Source organism: Acomys minous (genome assembly GCF_964271855.1).
Source record: "Acomys minous genome assembly, chromosome: 7".
Classification (NCBI taxonomy): Eukaryota; Metazoa; Chordata; class Mammalia; order Rodentia; family Muridae; genus Acomys; species Acomys minous.
This window is the reverse complement of record NC_140488.1, coordinates 89,346,080-89,372,259: the sequence shown is the minus strand read 5'-3', so window position 1 is coordinate 89,372,259 and position 26,180 is coordinate 89,346,080. Positions and strand designations below refer to the sequence as shown.

Here is a 26,180-nt window from a genome sequence, read left to right as displayed (position 1 = left end):
TTCCTCTCATATATCATTTTTATATTTAATTTTTATGCTTAATTCTCACTTATCATCACATTTTACTTTTATAGTAACACTTAATTTGATATGAAATCTACCCACTTAGTTCTTTCAATGTATATTTTATTCCACTTTAGTATATATTTTATTATCCTTAAAATATATTATATCATTAAAATTGACATAGTATCTCATGTAGCCCAGGCTCCTTCAAATTTTGTAGTGTAGATGAGAATAGCCTAGCACTCTTGATTCTCATCTATCCACTTCTTAATTTCAAGTATTACAGACATTTGTCACCATGTCCATCTTATAATTTTGTGATTTCTCATTCTTAGCTGATTTCTCAATAAATAATCAGGATATGCTTATGGATCACATATACAAATGCTTTCCAACAGATGTGTAAATATAGAGACACTGAAAAAGTAATAGAGGCTTTCCCAAATGACTCGGATACTTAATTTTATTTCTTTTCAAGTCGCTGATCAGGTTGAAAACCAGGTAGTTTAGTTTTACAATTAAGCTTAGTTGTTTAGGTGTTAAGATGTTCCTAGATGTTTAAGATGTAGGTAGTTTATTGTATATATGTATAAGAATATAAAAGAATATGGAAAATATTTTTTAATTTTAATTTAAAAAGTAATAGATGCCTTTCAGTAGTGGTTTTATTTTTGAAACTAGATGGCTTTATTTAAAATACTCGATCTGATGAATAGTAGAAAAAATAGTGTGCTATATTTTACAATCTGAGTTCCATTAATTATAAATACTTGTTTATACATGTGAGATTTTTATTGGAATCCATGATACATATTAATCATATAGAAATTATGTAATTTATTAAAATCAATGATGATATTTCTTTTAAAATATTAAAGATATCAGGTATTCATATTGTTTTCATCTGAGACTAACAAGGAAGTTTGTTCTGAATGTTCAATATATTTCTTTCTCCAAATAGAATCTGTATAATACTAGTAAAAATACTCAGCCCCTAACTCTCTCTATTTCCTAACCTTACAAATGAACGTATTAACTCAAAGTTTGGCATGCTGATTTGAAAATTCATCATATCTCATAAACGTTTTTAACATGCCAGATATGTCTTAGGTAAGAAGGCAGCTTTATCATATCAATTAGATTCCATTATATTTCAAGAACACACACTGGTTACTACTTAAGATAATATAATTTTATTTAATGACAAATTAGAAAAATATGACAGTGTAGAAATTGATTTCATTATTATTCTCTTTCTCTGTCCCCCTAAATAAAGTTTTTGACACTTTACCACCCATGCGCTATCAAGAGACAATGAGTACCATCCGGATATGGATCCAGCAATCAGAAAACAAACTCTCTATACCTCATGTGAATGTCACTGAATATGAAATAATGGAGCAAAGACTTGGGAAATTACAGGTATGTGGACATTTGAATATCTTAAGTAACAAAGAGCATGTCATATTAGTCAAGAAACTGCATTCATATAATATTAAATACAAACAAGGATAATAAAGGTAGGAATCAAAGTTCTGGAGGTAAAAAAATGAACAGGAAAATTTAAGAATAAAATGTAACTTTTTATTTCTCTCTATATATTATTTTATAAATGTATGCACATATATGACTTCTGTTTAAAATAAATGTACTACATTTAGAATAATTGTGCACTAAAACTATAATTTCCTTTTAATTTTAGTGTAAATTTTAAGGGATCATATATGATTATTAAATTGAAATCACATAATTCTATCATATTTATATTATTAATAAGTCCTGATATCCTTAAGCATAGATAAAAATCAATGAATTTATATAATTGGTTAGAATATAAATATAAATCAGCTGTAATATTATGGGAAAATTTGATATCAAATAGCTATTTTAATAGCTTTAAATCAGGAATGTGAATACTAATATGAGAAATTAATGTGATATGAGAATGTGAGGACTAATTTCTTTTGTTGATTCTAAGAATTTCATGTTGTATACTCTTTCTTTTCAAATTGGAACATATATTAACCATATTTAGAAATTGAGATATTATGATTATATTTAAAGAATTAAATTAATAAACAGTATTATTACATTTTTGATATTTAAAATCCCTTTTAAATGGCTGTGTATTTGTTCTTTTTAAAAGTAATTTAAAGCAATTTTTATTTAAACATTTTCCAATATAAAATCCCCCGTGGTAGGTTATGTCATCTATTATAATATAGAAAAAAGGTGTAGCAGGTTTCCTCTTCCTGTATATTTTATGTAATGATTCTCATGTTTACTTGAAAAAAATGTGATCCAAAATAAATAATATACTTCAGAAAAATCAGCCTATAAAATGAAGCAATTACAGAGTAGAGAACGAACAGTACAAATGAAAACATGTAACAGATGAGCAGATGTAAGTATCATTGTGAATATGTAAGGAATATTATGATTCTTATGTGAAAATAAATATTAATATGTGCAATGAGACTTTTTTAAAAATTAGAAATGTAAAATATTTTTAAATACCTGGAAGAGAGGTATAGAACTTAGTAAGATACAAGAACAGACAAATCAAAACCCCAAAGAAAAGAGAAGTGACACAAACAAAATAATTATTCTATAACTGACAAAGATTCTTCATAAGAAAGTCACAAAGGAGATAATAAAATATGATAAATTTACAAATGCAATTGTAAAGGATAAATACAGAATAAGATATGCACATACCTAGTACATAATAGGTGTAAGTCAAAATTAATATACTAATTTATTGATGGAAATTTAATCTTTTGAGGAAATCTCTTCAATACTTCATACTATTACATATATTTTCATTCAGAACTCAGCTATCCTGATACCACTTTCAAGTTTTATCACACATATAAATGTAATTTAGTACTAACTTTAGTCATTTGGCTTACTGTTATTTCATTGTAAGTAAGTTAAAATGCATTACGTATATAATAAAACATAATTATTTATATATAAACATTCACTAAAATGAGGTCTTCCAATTTTATTGTTAAATAAAATATGCCTTGTTACATATTAGACATTGATTACAAGAATGTAAGTGAATTGTTTTATCAGGCATTCTACTTTTTTTATATCTCTAAATTCCATAAACTTTCATTTACTTTCTTCTTGATGTGACTTAAACTCACCAATTATGCATCAGTTAGTATAAATGTACTTCTATTTTTAACTTTGAGGCTTTGCAGAGTTCTTTAAAAGAGCAACAAAATGGCTTCAACTATCTGAGCACTACTGTCAAGGATATGGCCAAGAAAGCACCTTCAGAAATAAGCCAGAAATATCTGTCAGAATTTGAAGAGGTTGAGGGGCGCTGGAAAAAAATCTCTACCCAGCTGATGGAACATTGCCAAAAGATAGAGGAACATATGAATAAACTTCGAAAAATTCAGGTAAGCCAAGGTTTTTCTCTTATTTTACGCATAGTAAGGCAATGTGAAATGTGATGAGAAATAGGTATTTGACTCCAGAGACCTCCAAAAGCATTAAGACATTGGTGATATCAAAAGACAAATCTTTCACAAATGAATATAACTTGACTATTTTCCCAAAGAAAAGAGTAATAATTTATTCTTCTTGAATTTACTACATAATTGAATTGATTTTTTTTGCTATCACCAATTATATTTCAACATTTCAGTGTCACCTTGCTCTTATCTTCCAGTCCCACCCTCCCCTAGACCTCTAATTGGGGAGGGGGGGAGCCCTCCTACTCCAACTCTGACCACAGCCTATTAGGTCTCATCAGGATAGCCTGCCTCCCCTTCCTCTGTGTGCCTGCTAGGTCTTATTGCCAACTGCCAGTGATGAAATAGGGGGCACTGATGTGACAAGTCTGACTCTCTCTCACTGGCTTCTCCACTTGATAAAAAGGTAATGTACATTAAGGGTAATTGAATGTAGAATTTTTGTGGTGAATTTTAGTTCTTGCACAATCAATGTATGTAGAAAGCTTGGAGCCCTGCTCACCTAAACTGAAATAAACCCTGAAGTCCAGATATCTATATTGTTCCAAAAGCTTTCAAAAATTATAATAAAGTTACAAAAGTTGTTTTAGATGAGGAGTTGTCAATTTTTTTATTAAAAGGTTTGATCATTCTCTTTTATGATGTGGGATGTGTATGGAATATGTCACAACTAGACCTCTCTACTCATATAACTGGCATGTTAGTAGACAACACATAAATAACTGGCACTATCTTTGTGACAGTAAAACGTTATTTTATTTATTTTTATTAAATACTTTTATTTTTACATATACATTTATAGTATTACACATTTATACAGTAAACCACCTCCAGGAAGGAGAACCATGAAACAATCAGGAATTATGTAAATGTTACATTCTTAGTATTTTGGCTATTTGTATTTGGCAGCATTGAACAAAACTTCTTTCCTATCTAGGTGCATCTAAAATTCTGAATATAAATTATTATCTATCATATCTTGTCATTATCTACTTAAAACATCTATCTAGACCTAAAGACATCTTAGCCTCTAAACAACTGAGCTTAATTGTCAAACTAAACCATCTGGTCTTCAACCCCATTAGAGACTTGAGAAGGAATAAAATTATAATAAAAAAATAAATTAAAAGGGAGAGTGGGGAATTTAGAGGAAAAATATATGTAATGTATAATGTATACCTGTACAAAATTTTTAAGGAACAATAAAATTAAATTTAAAATAACAGACAGAAATAAATAAAATTAAAATAAAAACAAATGGAAGTAACAAAACAACAACAAAGCATTTTCAGTAATTATAACATACTGATAAAAACCTGGACCTAATGTAGGATTTCCACAATTACACTTGAGTATGATATTCTAAAGTAGTTAATCTTATAAGTTTTGTATCTCATAGTTGGCCAATTGCAAAATATAATCATATTAGAAAAGAAAATTCACAAGTATCAGGACTTCTTTCAAACCCATTAGAACAATGTCCTTAGTTAAATACTGGTCCTGCTACTTCATTCCTGTATTCTCCAGCTAACACACTAGTCAGAGTGTCCAATCACTGACCTACGTGTATAGATGAGGCTAGCTATGAGTGCAGCCTACCCTCATTTGGAGGCGTCAGGCAAAATTATGTTTGTTAATTTTAGCTTCTTGAAGCAACAGGCAACCTTTTATTCATGAACTCATCTTCTATCCTTATAGCATCTTTTAAAAAACATGTTACCTATGTCTGGCTCTGAATCAGTTTCTTTTTGTCTGTTCTGCTTCCTTTCATTGTACCATCTTCTGCCTTTCCTTGCCTTCCTCTTAATAAGCAAAGCCCCTAGAATTATATACATTATGATCTGCCAGATGATAAAGTATATTGTTCATATTTTAACTTTTTATATATACAATGTCCCCTTGTCATGTTGGATATTTTTGATTGGGTATAGTTGTGGGTATATTAACTATGTTATGACATATTACTCAGTAAGGAAGAACTCCATTAAAAAGGAAAGAGTTAATGAAACACTTATAATTATAAAGGTGATCTCATCTACACATTGACCTAGTAGAACTTAGTATTTAAAAAGCAAAATTGAGATCTTTGCAAAATGGAACAAATATTCAGTTCATTGAAATATATCCAATATTTGAACCATAATATGTATGTTTGAGAAGAAATATTTGGTTCAGAACTGTGGTACTTTACTTTTGCATGAACCATTTCACTTAAGAAATGGAATTAAACACAGCAGCAACAACAAAGTAACAGTTGCAAAAATCTATTACCAGTATTTTAAAAAGTGAAAATACAGTTATATTTCCATCTTCCAAACACCATCATGAAAAGGGAAGATCACTGACATAAATTTAAAGAAAGGATGTGAGTAGAGTAAGAGAACCCAATGCAGGGATAGTTCATTTATCAAGGAGTCTATGGTATGACTTGAATGAGTACAATGCAGAAATGGAAAGGAAAAATTAGCCTTGAAAGATAACAGTAAGATGATAATGTTGAGATCCTTAGATTTAGGCAAATGCTGTTAAGACTGTAGATGTTAACCATATTTTAATCATATTTAAAATGAAACTTCCTGTGAAGCATATATTTTCAGTAAAAATTTCAGAAGAGAAAATGTATAACTAGATAATGTAATTGAATTACCTGTAACTAAAGAAGTGACAGATTTACACTTGAAAGGTGACTGAAGTGAAGTACATAAATAACAGAAATGCAACAAAAAAAGATTGGAGCTGCTTTTCAATTTGTAAATGACAAAAGATACCCCTGTTTGCCTGATCAATACTTCTCTCTCATCAGACAAATAAGAAACCAAATTATTTGTCTTTAAATATGTGTGTGTGTGTGTGTGTGTGTATGCGTGTATATCTACACACACATTATAATCTCCTGTTAAAATCCCCAGCTGAAGGACCTGTTTAAACTGTCAAGTGAAGAAAACAATTTTTGTAAATTCAGGTTTACAAAAGCTATAAAAACATCATTACATTGAGTTTATTGTTCAAAGTTTGTTTTATGTACACTAAGGATACATTGTTAGTATTATCATGAGTTGTTTTGTAATTTCAATTTTATCTAGAGGGGGTCTCACTTAATGTTCTTGAGAAGAACATCATAAACTCACATTTGATAGTATTTTTTATTTTTAATAATAGCAGATTTTATATACTAATGCTTATTCTGTAGATCATAAAAATGCAGTCCTGGAAAAAATATTCTTTTCTAGAAAGCTACCACAAAACAGCCTTCAAACATGAGAATTGTTTTTTGGCTTATGTTTGGACATATCATCATGATGGTTTGTGTTTAAAAAAATCAGTGCTTAGTAACGCCTTAAAATTGCTGGTTTTTTTCCCAGAATCATATAAAAACTTTGAAGAAATGGATGGCTGAAGTAGATGTTTTCCTGAAAGAGGAATGGCCTGCCCTGGGGGATTCTGAAATTCTGAAAAAACAGCTGAAACAGTGCAGAGTAAGAGTTGTGTCTAATACTTTTCAAATGATGTCTTTTTTTTTGTTATCATTTAGTTAGCTCAGTTATTTGCAAATGGGACAGTTCATGATACTTGAATATATTTTTGATTTTCCTAACACAGTGCATAGAGGTCATGAGTATCAATAAACATCCTTAAAGGTCTACAGAAAAATTGTTTCCTTAACAAAATATTAATTGCTGCCAATAATATATTATTGTCTTATGCTTTGACTGCAATTTATAAATCTTAACACAAAATTCAATATATTTTTAAAAGAAATTATAGCTACTTATTAGTTATTAACATGGGTTCTTATTCATACTGAATTACATTTTCTTTTTTATTAATTAATTAATTTACTTTACATCCTGGCCTGAACTTCTCCATCCTCTCCTCCCAGTGCCTGCATCACAACTCTTCTCTCCCCTCCTCCTATGTGTCCTCCCTTTATTCTCAGAGAAGGGGAAAGCTCCTATGTATATTAGCCAGTCTTGGCATATCAAATAAGACTGGGAGCATCTTCTTCTTTTGAGGCTAGAAAAGGCAGGCCAATTAGGGGAAAAGGATCCAAAGACAGGCAACAGAGTCAGAGTCAGGGCCTATTCCTGCTATTAGAGCTTCCACATAAGGACAAAGCTGTACATCTGTTACATATATAAATAGGGGTTCTATTTCTTTCCCATGAATGGTCTCTGGTTTGTGGTTTGGTCTCTGTCATCCCCTATGGGTTCAGGTTCATAGATTTTGTAGGTTTTCTTGTGGTGACCTTGACATACTTGGCTTTGTCAACACTTCCTTCCCCTCTTCATAAGATTCCCTGACCTCTGCTTAATGTTTGGCTGTGGTTCACTGCATCTGTTTCTATAAGCTGCTGGGTGAAGCAACTCAGATGACTGTTTTTTTAGGCTACTCTCTACAAGTATATAAAAATATTATTAATAGTATCAGTGGTGGGCTCTTTTCTATGGCATGTAACTTGAATTGGGTCAGTAATTTTTTGTGTGGGTTGATGTCCTTCTCCTCCACTGGAAATCCCACTTGACCAGAGGAGTTGGCCTCTTCAGGCTCCATATCTTCCACTGCTAGGAGTCTCAGCAAGGGTTGCCACCATACACTCTCTGATCCTCTCATTCCAGACGTTCCCTGACTTAATTGAAAACCCTTCTCTTTCCCAGCCCTCCTCTACTTTCCCTACACCTGATCTCCTCCCATGTTCCGCTCCCCATCCCCTCTCCAACCAGGTTCCCTCCATCTATCTACTATAGATGTCTATTTTATTTCCTTTTTTGAGTGAGATTTAAGCATCTTTGCTTGGTCACTCCTTGCTAATTAGAGTTTTTGCATATGTGGATTATAAGGGGCTATTCTGTATTTTATGGCTTAAATCCACTTATAGCTAAGTATATACATTATGTGCCTTCCTAACACTGGGTTACCTCATTCATGATGATCTTTTCTAGTTCCATACATTTGCCTGCAAATTTCACCATATCCTTGTTTTCAATAGATGACTGGTATTTCATTGAGTGAATGTACCACATTCTCATCTTCAAGACAGGGTTTCTCTGTGTAGCCCTGATTGTCCTAGACTTGTTTTTAGACTAGGCTGGCCTTGAACGCACAGATATCTACCTGTATTTACCCCCCAAGTGCTGGGATTAAAGTCCTGTGGCACCATGCCTAGCTGTACCCCATTTTCTTTACCCATTCTTCAGTTGAGGGACATTTAGGTTGTTTCCAAATTCTGGCTATAATGACAAAAGCTGTGATGAACATAGTTGAGCAAGTGTCCTTGTTGTACATTTCTTGGGCATATGCTCAGAAGTGGTATATCTGGTTCTTGAGGTAGATCTATTTCTGGTTTTCTGAAAAACCTCCAGATTGATTTCCAAAGTGGTTGTATAAGTTTATACTCTCACCAGCAATGTAGGAGTGTTTCCTTTGCTCCACATCCTTGCCAGCATGTGCTGTTATTTGAATTTTTGATCTTAGCCATTCTGATGGCTGTAAGGTAGAATCTCAAAAACATTTTGATTCACATTTTCCTGATGATTACGGACACTGAATATTTGTTCTCAGTTTATCTCTGTACTCCATTTTAATTGGGTTATTTGGTATGTTCATATTTAATTTACTCAGTTCTTTATATATTTTGGATATAAGCACTTTGTCAGATGTGGGGTTAGTGAAGATTTTTCCCAGTCTGTAGACTGCCATTTTGCCCTATTAACAGTGTCCTTTTCCTTACAGAAGATTTTAGTTTTCATGAGGTTCCATTTTATTCATTATTGATCTTAGAGCCTGAGCTGTGGATGTTTCCTTTAGGAAGTTATCTCTTGTACCAATGAGTTCAGGCTCTTCCACACTTTTTCTTCTCACAGATTTAGTGGGTTGGTTTTGATGTTGAGGTCTTTAATCCACTTGGTCTTGAATTTTGTGCAGAGTGATAAATATGGATCGATTTGCATTTTTCTACATGTAGACATCCAGTTACACCAGCACCATTTGTTGAAGATACTATTTTTTCTATTATATGGTTTTGGCTTCTTTGTCAATTTTCAAATGTACATAGGTGTGTGGGTTTATTTGTCAGTCATCAATTTGATTTAATTGATAAACTAGCCTACTTCTATGCCAGTACTATGCCATTTTTATTACTGTTATTGTTTAATACAGCTTGAGATCAGGGATGGTGATTCCTTCAGAAAGTCTTTTTCTATATGAAATTGTTAATTAATCTTTCTACATCTGTAAAATATTGTGTAGGTATTTTGATAGGGATTGGATTGAATCTGTAGATTGCTTTTGGTAATATGGCCATTTTTACTATGTTGATCCTCCTGATCCATGAGAATAGGAGATCTTTCCATCTTCAGACATCTTCTTCAATTTCTTTCTGTAGTGACTTAAATTTTTTTTCATACAAGTCTTTCACTTGCTTGGTTAGAGTTACACCAAGATACTTTATATTATTTGTGGCTAATGTGAAGGGTGTAGTTTCCCTAATTTCTTTCTCAGCCCAATTGTCATTTGTGTACAGGAGGACTACTGGTTTGTTTGTTTTTTATTTTAATTAATCTTGTATCTAGCCACTTTGCTGAAGATGTTAATCAGCTCTAGGAGTTCTCTTTGGAATTTTGGGGGTTACTTATGTATACTATCATATCATCTGCAAACAACAATACTTTGAGTTCTTCCTTTCTGATGCCGATGCCCTTGGTCTCCTTTTGTCTTATTGCTCTAGCTAGAACTTCAAGTACCACATTGAATAGATATGGAGAGATTGGGAAGTCTTATCTAGTCCCTAATTTTATTGGAATTTCTTTGATTTTATTTTGTCCATTTAGTTTGATGTTGGCTATTGGCTTGCTTTATATAGCCTTTATTATGTTCAGTTATGGGCCATGTATCAGTTTTCTCTCCAAGATATTTATCATGAAGGGGTGTTGGATTTTTGTCAAAGCCTTTTTCTGCACTTAATAAAATGATCATGTGATGCTTTCTTCAGTTTGTTTATATGATGGATTACATTAATGGATTTCCATATGTTGAACCATCCTACCACTCCTGGGATAAAGCTTACTTGATCATGGTGGGTAATGTATTTGATGTGTTCTTGGATTCAGATTACTGGTATTTTATTAAATATTTTTACCTCAATGTTCATGAGAAAAATTGGTCTGAAATTATCATTCTTTGTTGAGTCATTGTGCGGAGTAGGTATCAGGATGGCTGTGGCTTCATGGAATGAGTTTGGCAGTATACCTTTTGTTCCTAATTTATGGAGTATTGGTATTAGATCTTCTTTGAATGTCTTCTAGAATCCTGTCCTAAAACTGTATGGCCATAGGCTTTTCTTGATTGGGAAGCTTTTGATGACTACATATATTTCCTAAGAGATTATAGGGCTGTTTAAACTGTTCACTTGATCTTAATATATCTTTGGTAAGTGAAATCTTTCAAGAAAATCATCATTTTTTTTTCAATTTTGTTGAATACATGGTTTGAAATAAGACCTACTAATTCTTTGGATTTCCTCAGTTTCAGTTGTTATGTCTCCCTTCTTCTTTATTATTTTATTAATTTGGATAATCTCCTTCTGTCTTATAGTTACTTTGGCTAAGGGTTTATCTAAAGTGTTGATTTTTTTCTCACAAAGAACCAGCTTTCGGTTTCAATGACTCTTTGAATTGTACTCTTTGTTGTTGATTTTAGCCCTGTGTTTGATTATTTCCTGTCATCTGCTACTCTTGGATGTGTTTGTTTCTTTTTGATCTAGAACTTTTATGTGTGCTTTTAAGTTGTTAGTATGAGTTATCCCCAATTTCCTCATAAAGGCACTTATTGCTATGAACTTTCCTCTTAACACTACTTTCATTGTGTCTCATAAGTTTGGGTATGTTGTTACTTCATTTTCATTGAATTCTAGAAAGTCTTTAATTTATTTCTTCTCTGAGCCAGTGCTCATTGTGTATAGAGTTGTTCAGTTTCCATGATTTGGTAGGTTTTCACTTGTTTCTGTTGTTGAAATCTAGGAATAATCTGTGATGGTCTGAAAAGATACAAGGAGTTATTTCTATAGTCTTATATCAGTTGAGGCTTGCTTTGTGGCCCTGTATATTGTCAATTATGGAGAAGCTTCTGTGAGGTGCTGAGTAGAATTTATTTTCTTTTTTCTTGGATGAAATGTTCTGTAGGTGTCTGTTTAGGTCCATTTGATTCAGGAAGTCTGTTACTTATTATTTCTTCATTTAGTTTCTGTTTCAATGATCTGTCCATTGGTGAGAATGGGGTGTTGAAGGTGTTGAAGTTTCCCACTATTAATGTATAGAGTTTGATTGTGATTTAAGCATTAGTAATTGTTGTTGTTGTTGTTAAAAAAATGGGTGCCCTTGCATTGGGGCATAGATATTCAGAATTGAGACTTCATCTTGGAGGAATTTTCCTTTGATAAGTATGAAGTATCTCCCCATCTCTTTTGATTAGTTGTAGCTGGATGTATATTTTATAGATACCAGAATTGCACTTCACCTTGCTTCTTGAGTCTGTTTGCTTAGAAAACCTTTTCTAGTCTTTTACTGTGAAATGGTGGCTTTTTTCCTGAAATGTGTTTTTTGTATGCAGCAAAATCATGAATCTTGTTTTCGCATCCATTCTGTCAGACACTGGAGAACTGAGTTTACTGATGTTGAGATATATTAATGACCAATAATTTCAAATTACTGTTTGTTTTAATGTTGGTGGTAGTAGAATGTATGTGTGTGATGTATTTGTGTTTCACTTTTTTAATTATACTGATACAGGGTTATTAATTTCCTATGTTTTCCTGAGTGTAGTTAACCTTATTAGTAGTTTTGAGTTTTTCTTCTGGTATTATGTAGGTCTGAATTTTTGAATAGATATTGCTTAATTTTTTGTAGTGGAATATCTTGTTTTCTCCACCTATGATGATTAAAAGTTTTGATAGGTATAGAAGTCTGAGATGACATCTGTAGTCTCTTAGTGACTGTAAGATATCTGCCTAGGTCCTTCTGGATTTTTGAGTCTCTGTTGAGAAGTCAGATATAATTCCTTTTATTAAATCCTTTTTATTTATTTATTTATTTATTTATTTATTTATTTATTTATTTATTATAATTTATTCATCTTACATCTAGATTGTTACTCCCTTACTTGTATCCTTCTGTTCCTACCCTCCTTCCCTTTTCCACCCATTTCCCCTCCCCTAGACCTCTGACAGGGAGCCCTAAGTCTGACATTTATATGTGACTTGAGCTTTTTCCCTTTCAGCTTTTAATATTTTGTCATTGTTATGTACATTTGATCTTTGATTATTATGAGGAGGGAGGGTTTTATTTTCTGGTGTAATCTCTTTGGTGTTCCATAAGCTTCTGGTATGTGTATAAGCACAGCTTTCTTTAGTTTGGGGATGATTTTATTGAATATATTTTTAGGCCTCAAAGCTGGGAGTTTTCTCCTTCTTCTATTACTATTATTCTTTAGTTTGGTCATAGTGTCCGAGATTCCTTTGATGTTTTGTGTCAGGAACTTTATAGATTTAGCATTTTATTTGATTGATGTATTGATTTCTTCAATAGTATTTTCTATACCTGAGAATCTCTGTTCCATCTCTTGTCTTATGTTGGTGATGCTTATGTCTATAGTTCCTGTTCCCTTCCCAAAGGGTTTTCATCTCCAGTACTGTACCAGATTGTGTTTTCTTTATTGTTTCTATTTCTATTTTCAGGGATTAGACATTTTTATTCATTTCCTTCACCTGTTTAATTGCATTTTCCTATATGTCATTATGGGATTTATTCATTTCCTTTACTTTTTTGATTGAACTTTCTTGTAGTTCCTTAAGAACCTTATTTATATCTTCTAATATCTCCATCATCTTTACAAGGTTGGATTTAAGGTTGTCTTCTTTTGCTTCATCTGTGCCATGATGTCCAGGGCTTGTTGTAGTAGGATAGCTAGGTTCTGGTGAGGCCATATTGCTCTGGCTTCTGTTGATTCTGTTGTTACTCTGGTCTTTAGCCACTGGTGTTGGCTGGACGTTCCTGGTGCTGACAGGATTCCTAAGAAAGGCAGGTAGAGCCTTGGGCCTACTAGTGGAGCTCAAGGAAGAGCAGAATTCTTACTTCTACTGGCTGGATCTTCCTGGAGACCTGCAGTCCTAAATGTTTCTCTGCTGGCTGTGACCCAGGTGTGCATAGTAAATGGCTGGGAGGGCTCTAATCTGGCGTTTCCTTGGTTCCCACATGCGTGGATGGTCTTGGGGACTGCAGGCCTCCCCCAGATGAGAGATTATTGGGATCAGCAAGTAGTGTCCTTCTGCGGGCAAGAGAAAGGCTAGGTAGGATCTAATGTGGCTGTCCTGCAAGCTTGGATGATCCTAGGGCTGCTGGTAGACCTCCTCCAAAGTTCTCCAATATTTTAAGCTCGAAGGGGTATTGGATGTTGTCAAAGGCCTTTTCAACATCTAATCAGATGATCATGTAATTTTCCCCCTCGCTTTGTTTACATGGTGGATTACATTGATGGATTTTCGTATGTTGTCCTATCCCTTCATCACTGGGATGAAGCCTACTTGATCATGATGGATGGTGTTTTTGATCTGTTCTTAGACTCAATTTGCAAGAACTTTATTGAGTATTTCTGCATCAATGAATAAAAGGAAAACTGGTCTGAAATTCTATTTATTTTTTATTTAATTTATTTTATATCACTATCATATCCAGCTCCCTACTCTCTTCCCTCTATCTCCCCTCCTCTACTTCTCAAAAAATGGAGCACCCACCCGAACACAACGCAAGGCATCAAGTACCATCAGGAATGAGAAAATCCTCTTCCACTGAGGCCAGTCAAGGAAGCTCCTCCAGGGGGAAGTGATCACAAAGCATGCAACAGTGTCCTTATCAGAGACAGTCCCTTCTCCCCTTACCAGTGAGCCACATGAAGACTATGCTACCCATTTGCTACATATATTTATGGGGCCTAAGGTCCAGTCCATGCATGGTCCTTGGTTAGGGTTTCAGACTCTGCAAACACCTCCAGGCCCTGCTTACTTGGCTCTGTTAGTATTCTTCTACAGCTCCTGTCCCCTCTGGGTCACTCTATCCTTTCCCCAACTCTTCAAAAAGATATTTTACACTCTGCCTAATGTTTCACTGTGAGCCTTAGAACCTGTTTTGCTTTACTGCTGTGTTGGGCCTCTCAAAGGACAGCTATGCTATGCTTCTATCATCAAGCATAACAGAGAAACACTAATAGTGACAGGGGTTGGAACTCTCTCATGTGATGGGTCTCAAGTTGGGCTAGATATTGGTTGTACATTGTCTCAATCACTGTTCTATCTTTATTACTACACATCTTATAGGCAGGGTAAATTTTGAGTCAAATATTTTGTGGATGGGTTTATGCTCACCTCCCTTCACATGAGGCAGTTTCTTCAGTCTCCATGACCCTTGGTACTAGGAGTTTTTGATACAGTCACCCATGAAATTCTTTCTTTGTTGAGTATTTGTGTGGCTTGGGTATCAAGGTATCACTGAATTAGTTTGACAATGTTCCTTCTGTGCTGTGAGCTGAGCACATTTTCAATGGACTATGTTATATAGCGTGTATTTGATTGTGTGTGTATGTGTGTGTGTGTGTGTGTGTGTGTGTGTGAGTGTGTGTGTTTGTATATGTGTGTGTCATCTGTACACATTTGACAAGTGCCAGAAACCAATATAAAGTACCTTCTTCTCTTGCTTCCCATGAGAGTTTTTGAAATATTCTCTCTCACTGAAGCTGGGACTCCTCATTTTTTAAAATTTTTTTATTTATTTATTTATTTATTTATTTATTTATTTATTTATTTATTTTTGTTACATCTCAATGGTTATCCCATCCCTTGTATCCTCCCATTCTTCCCTCCCTCCCATTTTCCCCTTATTCCCCCCCCCCATGACTGTTCCTGAGGGGGATTACCTCCCCCTGTATATGCTCATAGGGTATCAAGTCTCTTTTGGTAACCTGCTGTCCTTCCTCTGAGTGCCACCAGGTCTCCCCCTCCAGGGGACATAGTCAAATGTGAGGCACCAGAGTACGTGTGCTAGTGGGAATGCAAACTAGTACAGCCACTTTGGAAATCTATCTGGTGCTATCTCAGAAAAATGGATATAGGGCTTCCTCAAGACCCAGCTATTCCACTCCTTGGAATATACCCAGAAGATGCTCCAGCACACAAAAAGAAAATTTGCTCAACCATGTTCATAGCAGCCTTATTCATAATTGCTAGAACATGGAAACAGCCTAAGTGTCCCTCAATAGAAGAATGGATAAAGAAACTGTGGTACATATACACTATGGAATACTACTTAGCTATTAAAAACAAGGAATTCCTGAAATTTGTGAATAAATGAATTGAGCTAGAAATGATCATAATGAGTGTGTTAACCCAGAAGCAGAAAGACTCAAATGGTATATACTCACTTATATCTGCATATTAGCCCAAGGGGAATGTCCCATGAAAGCCTTTACTTACCAGGAAACTGGGACAGAGGGGAGGACATCCTATTGGGACTCTAGATAAGAGAAGCATGGGAGAATAGCAAAGTAGAAGGGACTCCTCATTTGTCCAATCTAGCTAGCAAGATTTTTGTGTCCATCTTTGTGTTAAAGCACTAGAATAAATACACACATCACTATGGTCAAGTTTTTATATGTGTTTGGATATCTGAAGTTAACTCCTTATTTCATAGAAATCACTTTGCCCAACTTTATTCCTTTTTTGAAATTATATTATTCATTACACCATTGTCATGCAACATAGGAAAAGTAATCACTCTCTTTAAATAAAGGTAAAAGGCAAGCATATCATCATGCCATGGACAATTATTGGAGTATGCTATTTTTCAAAATAAAAATTATTTTGAAACTATTCATATATAAAGCTCATGAACCTGCCTCATTTTCCAGCAAGAAATATCAAATATCAAATTTATTTTAAAGGTTTCTTGAGATAAGTAGTGCATATGGCCACTGAATATTTTAAGGACCTTATACAGATAGATTTACATTGTGTTCATCTTTTAATTGTCAAATGTTATGTGGAAGGTTATGATAAGTTCATAATAATAAAAGTTATGTTAGTACTTTTTTATTCATTTTAAACCATACATTCTTTCCTTAGCTGTTAGTCAGTGATATTCAAACAATCCAGCCCAGTCTGAACAGTGTCAATGAAGGTGGGCAGAAGATAAAGAGTGAAGCTGAACCAGAGTTTGCATCCAGATTTGAAACAGAACTCAGAGAACTTAACACTCAGTGGGATCACATGTGTCGTCAGGTATGAGCAGTTTAATCAATCACTGTGGCTTGTGTCCATTAATTTAGTAAAGTTTCTGTTGGTCTACCTTCATCATTATTGTCATTTGAAACTTTTTTTCTGAATATGCTGTTTGACAGAACTTTTTTCTGACTAAGTTTATTGTCAAATCACTCATATTTCAAAGTAATTATTCCTTTTTAGCATATAGGACTAATTTGAAGTTGATATTTTCAATAATAATTAATTGATACACTGAAAAATAAAATAATATTTCTCTCTGAAAATACATCTTTATTAATTGACTTCATGAGAGAAAGACAGCATATACATGAATATATATTTTGTATGGAAATAAATTCCACATTCACATCTAAGTCTTCATACAGCTTACTTTATAGATTTTTAATTTCAACATTGAATTGTAAAAATAAAACATTTATAAGTTGTGTGTATTTAAAAGTTCATGTTCAAAACATAACATTTTTTAACTAAAACAGCGATTGCCTTTAATTTTAGTAAGTTTAAAAGTTAAAAATAAGTTCCATCTGTATATTATAGTAACAATTGATCTTTGGTTATTTTTATATAACATTTCAACATTGAAAATAAATAATGCAAAAAGGCAAAATCTAACTTTGAGAAAGGAAAAAATATAACAATAAATCAAAGCAATATGTACAGTTAACACATTCATTTACAAATTCCGAACACTTCTATTAACTCAAAGATGATATAGCCCTGAGTCAGTTTACTTGCATCCTTGTCTTGCTATAGGCATTGCTAGAAGTGCAGGCCAGGGTAAACAAAGCTTAAACTGTGGTTTATATCTCTGAAACTTTTCTACAAGACCTGGATGAGTTGCATTAGTGTTGAGATTCTTAACAGAGAATTAGAAATGATACAGACTTTTTATTGATAAAAAAGTGGGGCTAGCAGCAGGAAACAAAAATGTCAATACTATCACTAAAACAGATTTCATAATTTATAGAAATGTATTTTTATAACTGTACATTTCTTTATACTTTCTTTTTTAAGAACTAATGTCTAATATATGTGCACAAAAAGTTCATTGTTCAAAGAATGTTATTAACTTACTGATATGTTGGTTAGCACAAACCTACCACGGAATCTAACCTCATTCTGATCCTGGCGTTGAATCATAAAAAAAGTTTATAACTCTTTCTTTCTTGAGATGTTACATTCATCATACACTTACTTTCCCAAATGACCTATGTCTTGAAAGGCTGGGATTATGCATTTCAGGAGCAGAGGAAGAGAGTATAGTAAAAGAATACAGGCTGGCATGGTGCTTCAAATTCACTGTTCCAGAGAGAAAAAATAGACATGAAACATAAATCTTTTTTATAGAAATATTTCTACATTATGATGGGCATGTATTTTCTGAGCTTATGTTAAAGGATAATTTATTAATAAAATGTTAAAAGTCTGTAGTAGTTGAAGACATGCAACAATCACTAAACATGATTTTAAAATTATAAGCTAATAGTATGTATTATAGCTAAAAAAGAAAATATCAACATTATTTCAAGTTTCAGAGGTAATATATCTAAATGAACAATGTCAATATTTTAGCTATTTAAAATAAAGGATAACTCTTATTAAAGTAATACAGAAATTATAAATTATGTTCAAAGGAAAAAAGGAATTAAAGGAGAGGAAAAAGAAGTAGATATGTTCATATATACCTTACATTATCATGGTATATAGACATATATTAAATTATTCAGATAACATAAAAATATAGCTCAGTAACATATTTTTTGATTTATTTCCTTGCATTATTCATTTGACTATGTATTTATTAAACCTGTCTTATCAAAAGTAAAATGAAAATTTTATTTATTTTCCTGAAAATTCTAGTTAATGGAGAAGACAGAATTTAAATGAGTTAAATATTATATAAGAAGAACAAGTTTACTTCTTGTTCTTGGGGCATAAATTAAAGAATGTGGGTAAAATATTACTCAATATAAGACTTGAAAATTCCATAACAGAAGACATGAATAACTTTCTGATTTATTATGAGAATAGAATGCAATATAATTAGGTGACACTGACATTTGGGTATCTTGAGACAAGTATATTGTATGTTAATGTGATAAATTAAGGAGTAAATGCCATGTTGGACTGAATACTTTTCATATAATCTTTTTAGTATAAAAAGACACAAACATTTCATAATTTTTCTCTGGCTAGTTAAGCCATGGATTATCAAACTTGTAAAAGGCCTTGGGAGCTATGCTCACTAACTTATAGGTTAGTTACATATTGAAGAAAGTCAAATGATGTTACTTTTCTAGGGACTGATCCCAATCATTCTGATTAAATTCTTTCCATTTTGGGATACTCATGCTATCATAGCAAACTGTACATTTATGTCCTTAAATATCTTATTTCTGTTCTGTTTCCTCTAGTTTCCTTGTATAGCATACCATATATTCCTTTTTCCCTTTTTTTTATAATTGTTCACATTACATCTGGATTGTAACCCCCTCACTCTTATATCTTCCTGTTCCCACTCTACCCCATCTCCAATCTATTCCCTTCCCCTAGACCTCTGACATATGGCATCCTCCTCACCCACCATCTGACCATAACTACAAATCTTAGCTAACTTCGATTAGCCTTGTTAATACTTCTTGTATTTTTCGACTGCTTTAAAACATTATGAGAAAGCATAATAATTATATAAATATTTAATATCCATTGACTTAGGCTCTTTATAAATTTTCTGTGAAAACTATGTGTTTACTAGAAAATTGCCAAATATACTCTTGATGATATATCAGAGTGAAGTAATTATTTGCATTTGGTTGATAGGTTAGTATATTGACTTAGAAAGAAAAGTACAATAATTATATTTATTATGATTGATTTATTATCATATAGACATATTATATTAGACATGCTGAAAATTCATTTCTCTAAAACAAGGCATTATTTAAAATAAAGACACTATATAAAGGAGGTGGAGGTCCCCCTCAGTCACAGACATAGGGGAGGGGAGTAGGGGGAAAGCGATAAGGAGGGAGGAATGGGAGGATACAAGGGATGGAATAACAATCGAGATATAATATGAATAAATAAATAAAATATTTAAAAATAAATAAAAACAGTCAAAAAAAGCAACTTGTTCAGTTCCAGTCAGAATCATTGTTTAAAGAGTTACATATAAAAAGAAGTATGAAACATTTTATACCAAGTATAATACTGTAGAGTACTTTGTAGCAAGCTGCTCTGATATAAGACATTGTTTAGAAGTTGTAGGATTCACTGTTTTCTGGTAAATGAGTCCTACATTATAAAACACCTTAAGTGTTTAGAAAGGGAAGAGTTTTAAAAAGTGCATCTCCCATGCTCATGGATCAATACTATTACTATAGTTTTAAAAATCTTATTATAAGCAATCTACAGATTCAAAACTGTTCTCATCAAAATGCCAACACAGTTCTTTACAGATCTTGAAAGAACAGTTCTCAACTTTATAGAGAAAAACAAGAAACCCTGAATAGTTAATACAATCCTATATAATAAAAGATATTCTAGAAGTATCTCCATCTTTGAACTCAAGCTGTACTATAGAGCAATAATAATAAAAACAGCATAATATTGACATAGGAACAGACATGTGGATCAATGGAATTCTCAGCAGAGAAGTATTGAATGGCTATGAAACACTTGAATAAATTTTGAACATCATCTGAAAGTCTCCACCCAGGTCCAAGCAGATACTGAGACACACAGCCAAACTTTGGGGTAGACTGCAGGGACTCTTATGGAAGAGTTGGTGAATAGAAGAACCTGCAGGGGTCAGGAGCTCCATAAGGAGACAAATGGAGCCTACAAATCTGGGTGGTAGAGGGAGGTGCTACAGAGACTCATAACCAACCAAGGAGCATGCATGGTGAGAACTTAGACTCCTTGCTCAACTGCAGTTGACAGGCAATGAGCCTCCTTGTGAGGCACATAATATGCAGAGTAGGGACTATTTCTGACATGGACTCTGGCCCCCACATACTCCCAAATATTGTTCACTTCCCTCTCCTGGGCCACCTTACCTAACCATGGAGAAAGAGGATACAAGTAGTCCAGATGAGACATGATAGGCTGAGGTCAGATGATAGAGGAAGAGGGCTCTCCTTTCTGAAGACTAGGGGATGGAGAAAAGTGGGATGAGGGATGTAGGGTGGAACTGGGAGGAGAGGAGTGAGGGTTGTAATAAGGATATAAAGTGAACAAATTAAAAATGTTTTTAAATGTATATCTGGACACTAGCCCAAGGAGCATATTCCATGAAAGTCTTCACTCACAGGAAAGTGGGACAGAGGGGAGGACATACTATTGTGACTCTATGTGAGAGAAGAATGGGAAAATGGGGAAATAGAAGGATCCAGAGGGTCCTAGAAACCTACAAGAAGAACATGATGGGCAGATCTGGACCAAGGGGTCCTGCTCAAACTATGGCAGCAGCCAAGGACAATTTGTGCAGTAAACTTCAAACCCCTACCCAGATCTAGCCAATGGACAGGACATTCTACACCGTTGAGTGGAGAGTCGGGTATGACTTTCACACGAACTCTGGTGCCTCACCTTTGACCATGTCCCCTGGAGGGGGAGGCCAGGTGGCACTCAGAGGAAGGATAGCAGGTTACCAAGAAGAGACTTGATACCCTATGAACATATAAAGGGGGAGGTAATCCCCCTCAGGCACAGTCATAGGGGAGGGGAGTAAGGGGAAAGCGGGAGGAAGGGAGGAATGGGAGGATACAAGGGATGGGATAGCCATTGAGATGTAATATGAGTGAATTAATGAAATATATTTTTTAAAAAGTAGAATTGACAAGATGAGACTATTGCTCAATGGTCCACGGTTTGTCTACATTCAGAGAAGGCCATATGTCCAATCTTCAGCACTAAAAAGAAAATGACCAATAAAACAAAACATCCTCAGACATGCATTTCATTTCTACATACATGATTTAACAATTTGATTTTCAAATATATTACATATTAATTAAAATTTACATATATGAAGTAAAATTTAATTTTACTATAGATATGTTAATGAAAATTTATATCATAACTTATTTATTTCTACACTAAAGCATTTTCCACATGTGTTTTAAGCCTACTTGTGTTTCCAAGCTGAAATGAACAGTATACATGCACTCCAGTTCACTTTTAAGTATGAAAAGGAGAAATTCAGATTCACAAATATTAGAATTTTAAACATATTTGACTGACATACTGTTTAAAGTTTGCATGCCATTGTCCATTTTTCTCAACATGCATGGAAACATTTTTCTGCCACCTCTTCCAAACTGATTGTATTCACTTTTTACTCTTTGCTTATTTTATGCATGAAAACATACTAATTTTGATCAGTTTACTGTTAGTCATATTTAAAAATCCTCATCAGATACAAACATGATACATGTGATGAAAATTATATAGCATCGTATACTATGTATAAATACATATGTGTTTTATACATGGCTATATATTATTTTTAATAAACCACTTGTGTATTTTCATTATTTTGCATTTACATTTGTAAAAATTTTAATTGCTAGAGTATTTAAAATTACACACAAAATGCAAAATTATAAAGTGGTCATTTGTGTATATGCCAATAAAATTGTTAACAGTAAAATGTTTTCAAGTTATTTCCATTTACAAAGAGAACCCTCACCTAGAAAAACAATATAGCAGTCTGGTTATTTTATTCACTGTAATAACTAAATAGCTTTTGCTTATATTTACAGCTGTAGAACATATTCATATTCCATGACTTTCAGTTCCTTTTTGTCTATTTTTCTTCTTTGTTCATTGGTTTGTTTGTAGAGGTAGTGTTTACACTTTAACCCAAAGCTCACTTCTAACTTACCTACTAAATTCAAGATGACCATGAACTCATGACAGCCTCCCAGCATGCATGGATTATGGACATAGCCCATCATTATTGGATGCCATGAGCGTTTTTTTTTCTGCATAGAAGAATATGTTGATCATAATTATAAAATAGAAATATAAGGTAATGGACTGCATAAGGTATTAATCTAGGTATTGCTAACTTAGTCTATTTTTCCAGAAAAATTTAGTGGGGGCATTTCTAGTGTTTTCTTCAACTGGATACACTGGCCAGCCTTGCTGGTCTGATCATCAGCTATACAAGTTCCTTTTAGTGATGGGTTTGAGATAATCACAGCCAACACCTTTCTTTGCTAAGCTGGTTTTGCATCGGGACAAACATTATCAAGTGGACCCAGGCACATTCAATTTCTCCTTTCACAAGACAGGAAGTGAATATCCAGTTAGTTAGCTCATTACATATGTTCTCATCTTTACTCTCTAAACTTTTTGCTTTTTACAAACTTACAAGTAATATGGTGAAAATAATGTGTTTTCACTGCCAATTGTTAAATTTTACCTTAATTTTTGTTGTTTTTAAATTATTGTTTCTTGTTTTTTATTTGTTTTTTTTTTCTTTCTTTTTTTTTTTCAATGGAAGGTGTACACCAGGAAGGAAGCCTTGAAAGCAGGTTTGGATAAAACCGTAAGCCTCCAGAAAGATCTATCTGAGATGCATGAATGGATGACACAAGCTGAAGAAGAATATTTAGAGAGAGATTTTGAATATAAAACTCCAGATGAATTACAGACTGCTGTTGAAGAAATGAAGGTAAAATAAACCAAAGAAAACAATTAAAGGAAAACTAGGAAGAAATATAACATTATTGAAATTGTGATTCTTCAAAATACCATGTTCATATAAGAATATGAAAATGGTATCTCTAGTAACTTTCAGAAAAGAATCTTACTGGATTTTTAAAATAGAGAATGATTACTGATCATGAGACAAGTGATGATGGTGAGATGCTATTTTCCTAAGCTTGTTTTGTAAACATTTCTGAGGAAGTAATTTTAATGTGAATATTCTGAGTCATGAGAAAAAGCCAGCATTAAACAAATGCATCATGGTAGCATTTCCCTGTCATAGGAAATCTTCTAGCAAAGGCCAAAGACAAATTGGGAAAGGGAATAATAAGCACACTGCTTACACAAAACAAAAATAATAGAGGTTAAATAACTTGAGATTCTTTTGAGGAAGTGGGCAAACTTCCATTAACACCAGAGTTGTGTAGAATATGACAGGAAACTGCATTCTGAGTAAACAAAGTAGGGCTCTCCAGGATTTCACTTAAAAGTTTATGATGACTTTAGATTGTGAGGAAGGCCATGATGTGACTAGTTATTTAAATAGTAGGTATTTTGGAAGTACTACACATCATACTTTCCCTGCCAAGCAATAATAAATGAGGCAAGTTCTCATAGAGCATTTGATTATATATATATATATATATATATATATATATATATATATATATATATATATATATACGTATTTTTTTTTTGTTTTTTCGAGACAGGATTTCTCTGTGTAGCCTTGGCTGTCCTGGACTCAATTTGTAAACCAGGGTGGCCTAGAACTCACAGAGGTCCACCTGCCTCTGCCTCCTGAATGTTGGGATTAAAGGAGTGCCCCACCACTGCCTGGCACATATACATATTTTTTTTCTGTAGTAGAACAACATGGATGGATATGTCACCCCACTCTATTTTGACTTATTCCAGTTTAATCTAACATATTAATGATTTTAAAAATTATTTTCACCTGTGGTGTTTCATTTTATAGTATCAAAATTTCCTTATTGCTTTTTCCATCACCTGCTTTTTTTTCCTTGCCAGATTTTTTTGTTGTTGTTTGATTCAGTCTTTTGCTCACTATCCCTCTGCCTTTAATGTATTTTTATAAATACTGCATGCTACCAGATTGCAATATTGGAGCATCCAATGTTTTTTTTTATCTGTGTGCATAGCAACTACTCAGATCATTTTTGCTTTGTTTCCATGGATGTAGAGTCTTAGTGTGCTAAAACTTACAATTATAAAAACAGTCCTTAAAGTAAGTGAGCAGCCTCATCAATTTGCGCACTTTGATTGACATGTTTAAATAATTGGTCTAACTGAACAATTTGTGCAGTATGCTGGAAAATTGAGAAGGAATGGCTCAGGCAGCCACTGGCAACAATACCTAAGGAAGTTGGCAGAAAATCCAATTTCTTGACGTTCTGCTTGCCAGTCAAGAAATTTCTTGAGGTCAATTTTCTATCTGGTATCTAGTGATAGGACTTGCCTACAGACCTCTAGCTGTGCTCATTTTGAGAGCAAATTCATTGATTTAAATACCAGTAGAGTTATTTTGACATCTTTCTCACTAGGAGACAAAACAGATATCTCCTTTCTGTTTATTTTCTTCTCTGATATTAAAATGACACTAGTATTTGGCAACTGAATTTATTTTATTTTTTTTACAAGGAAACCAAATTTTTCTTCTGTCATTAAAGACTTAAGGGGAAATTTTTGATGAAAAATCTCTTGCTTTTGAATCTCTTTTGGAGACCTTCACTGATTATATTCTGGAACTTCATAATAAAAATATTGAATTTTATTTTTAACAGATATTTATTTATTGACATTTTATTGCTGTGGTTTTAATCGTGGGCTTAGGAAAACACATACTTGTAATAAAAAATAATAGAAACATACATATTTATAATCATTAAAGCACTGGTATTTGTATTTGAGATGCAATAGAATCACCTGGAGCATTTGTACAAAAAATATGTGGAGGCTGGTGAGATGGATTAGTGGGAAATTTGCTTTTTGACAAGCTGGAAGATATCAGTTTCAGCTCTTGGACCCAAATGTTATAATGAAAAGACTATTTATCACACTCTCTTGTGACATCCATATGTATGCATACATTAATGCAATTATTAATAAATAACAAAAATATAACACTGGGCCCAAATTAAGAATGCTAAATTTTCAAAAAAGTTTCCATGTAATGCCAGTGACTACATTCCAGACTAAATTAGATTAACATGATTTGAGAACCATTCTGTCAAAATGTTAGTAATGAGAGGGAACTGATCATGTATATAATTAGATCCATAGAAAATCCAAATGACGAATTTTTATAAAAATGGTATCTAAACTATATAGGCTACATTGTTCATACCTACCTGAATCTGTAAATTTTGTTATGTTGCTTCTCAGAACCTCTCTAACATCTAAACAAGTATTCATAAAATATTATATAAAAATTGAAAAATCAAGAAATAGGTATTTCTCACTATTTGACATGTGCTAAGTTATTTATAGTTTGTATAAATGGTGGTTGCATTTATTGAAGACACTATATCATTGCTTTCTCATCCCACATCAGATGACAGGCCTACTTAGACAAACTGTAACATAGAAAAGAGATAACCTTAGAACCACTTATTTCAATCATT

At 33.2% G+C, this 26,180-nt stretch overlaps 1 protein-coding gene across 10 annotated transcripts in view; it reads left to right on the top strand.

Annotated features, from left to right (window-relative positions):
- The window catches only part of DMD (dystrophin), a gene marked incomplete at its 3' end in the record, with an annotated part of 2,106,393 nt that overhangs the window by 800,277 nt on the left and 1,279,936 nt on the right, over positions 1-26,180 (top strand). For 9 of the 10 annotated variants that reach the window (XM_084788839.1, XM_084788837.1, XM_084788840.1 and 6 more), the window contains 5 exons: positions 1,283-1,428; positions 3,210-3,422; positions 6,860-6,973; positions 16,660-16,815; positions 23,330-23,500. In XM_084788839.1, coding sequence (XP_084644965.1) covers positions 1,283-1,428; positions 3,210-3,422; positions 6,860-6,973; positions 16,660-16,815; positions 23,330-23,500 — 800 coding nt within the window. The remainder of the gene's footprint in view (positions 1-1,282; positions 1,429-3,209; positions 3,423-6,859; positions 6,974-16,659; positions 16,816-23,329; positions 23,501-26,180) is intronic. The other variant, XM_084788829.1, reaches the window with a different exon arrangement.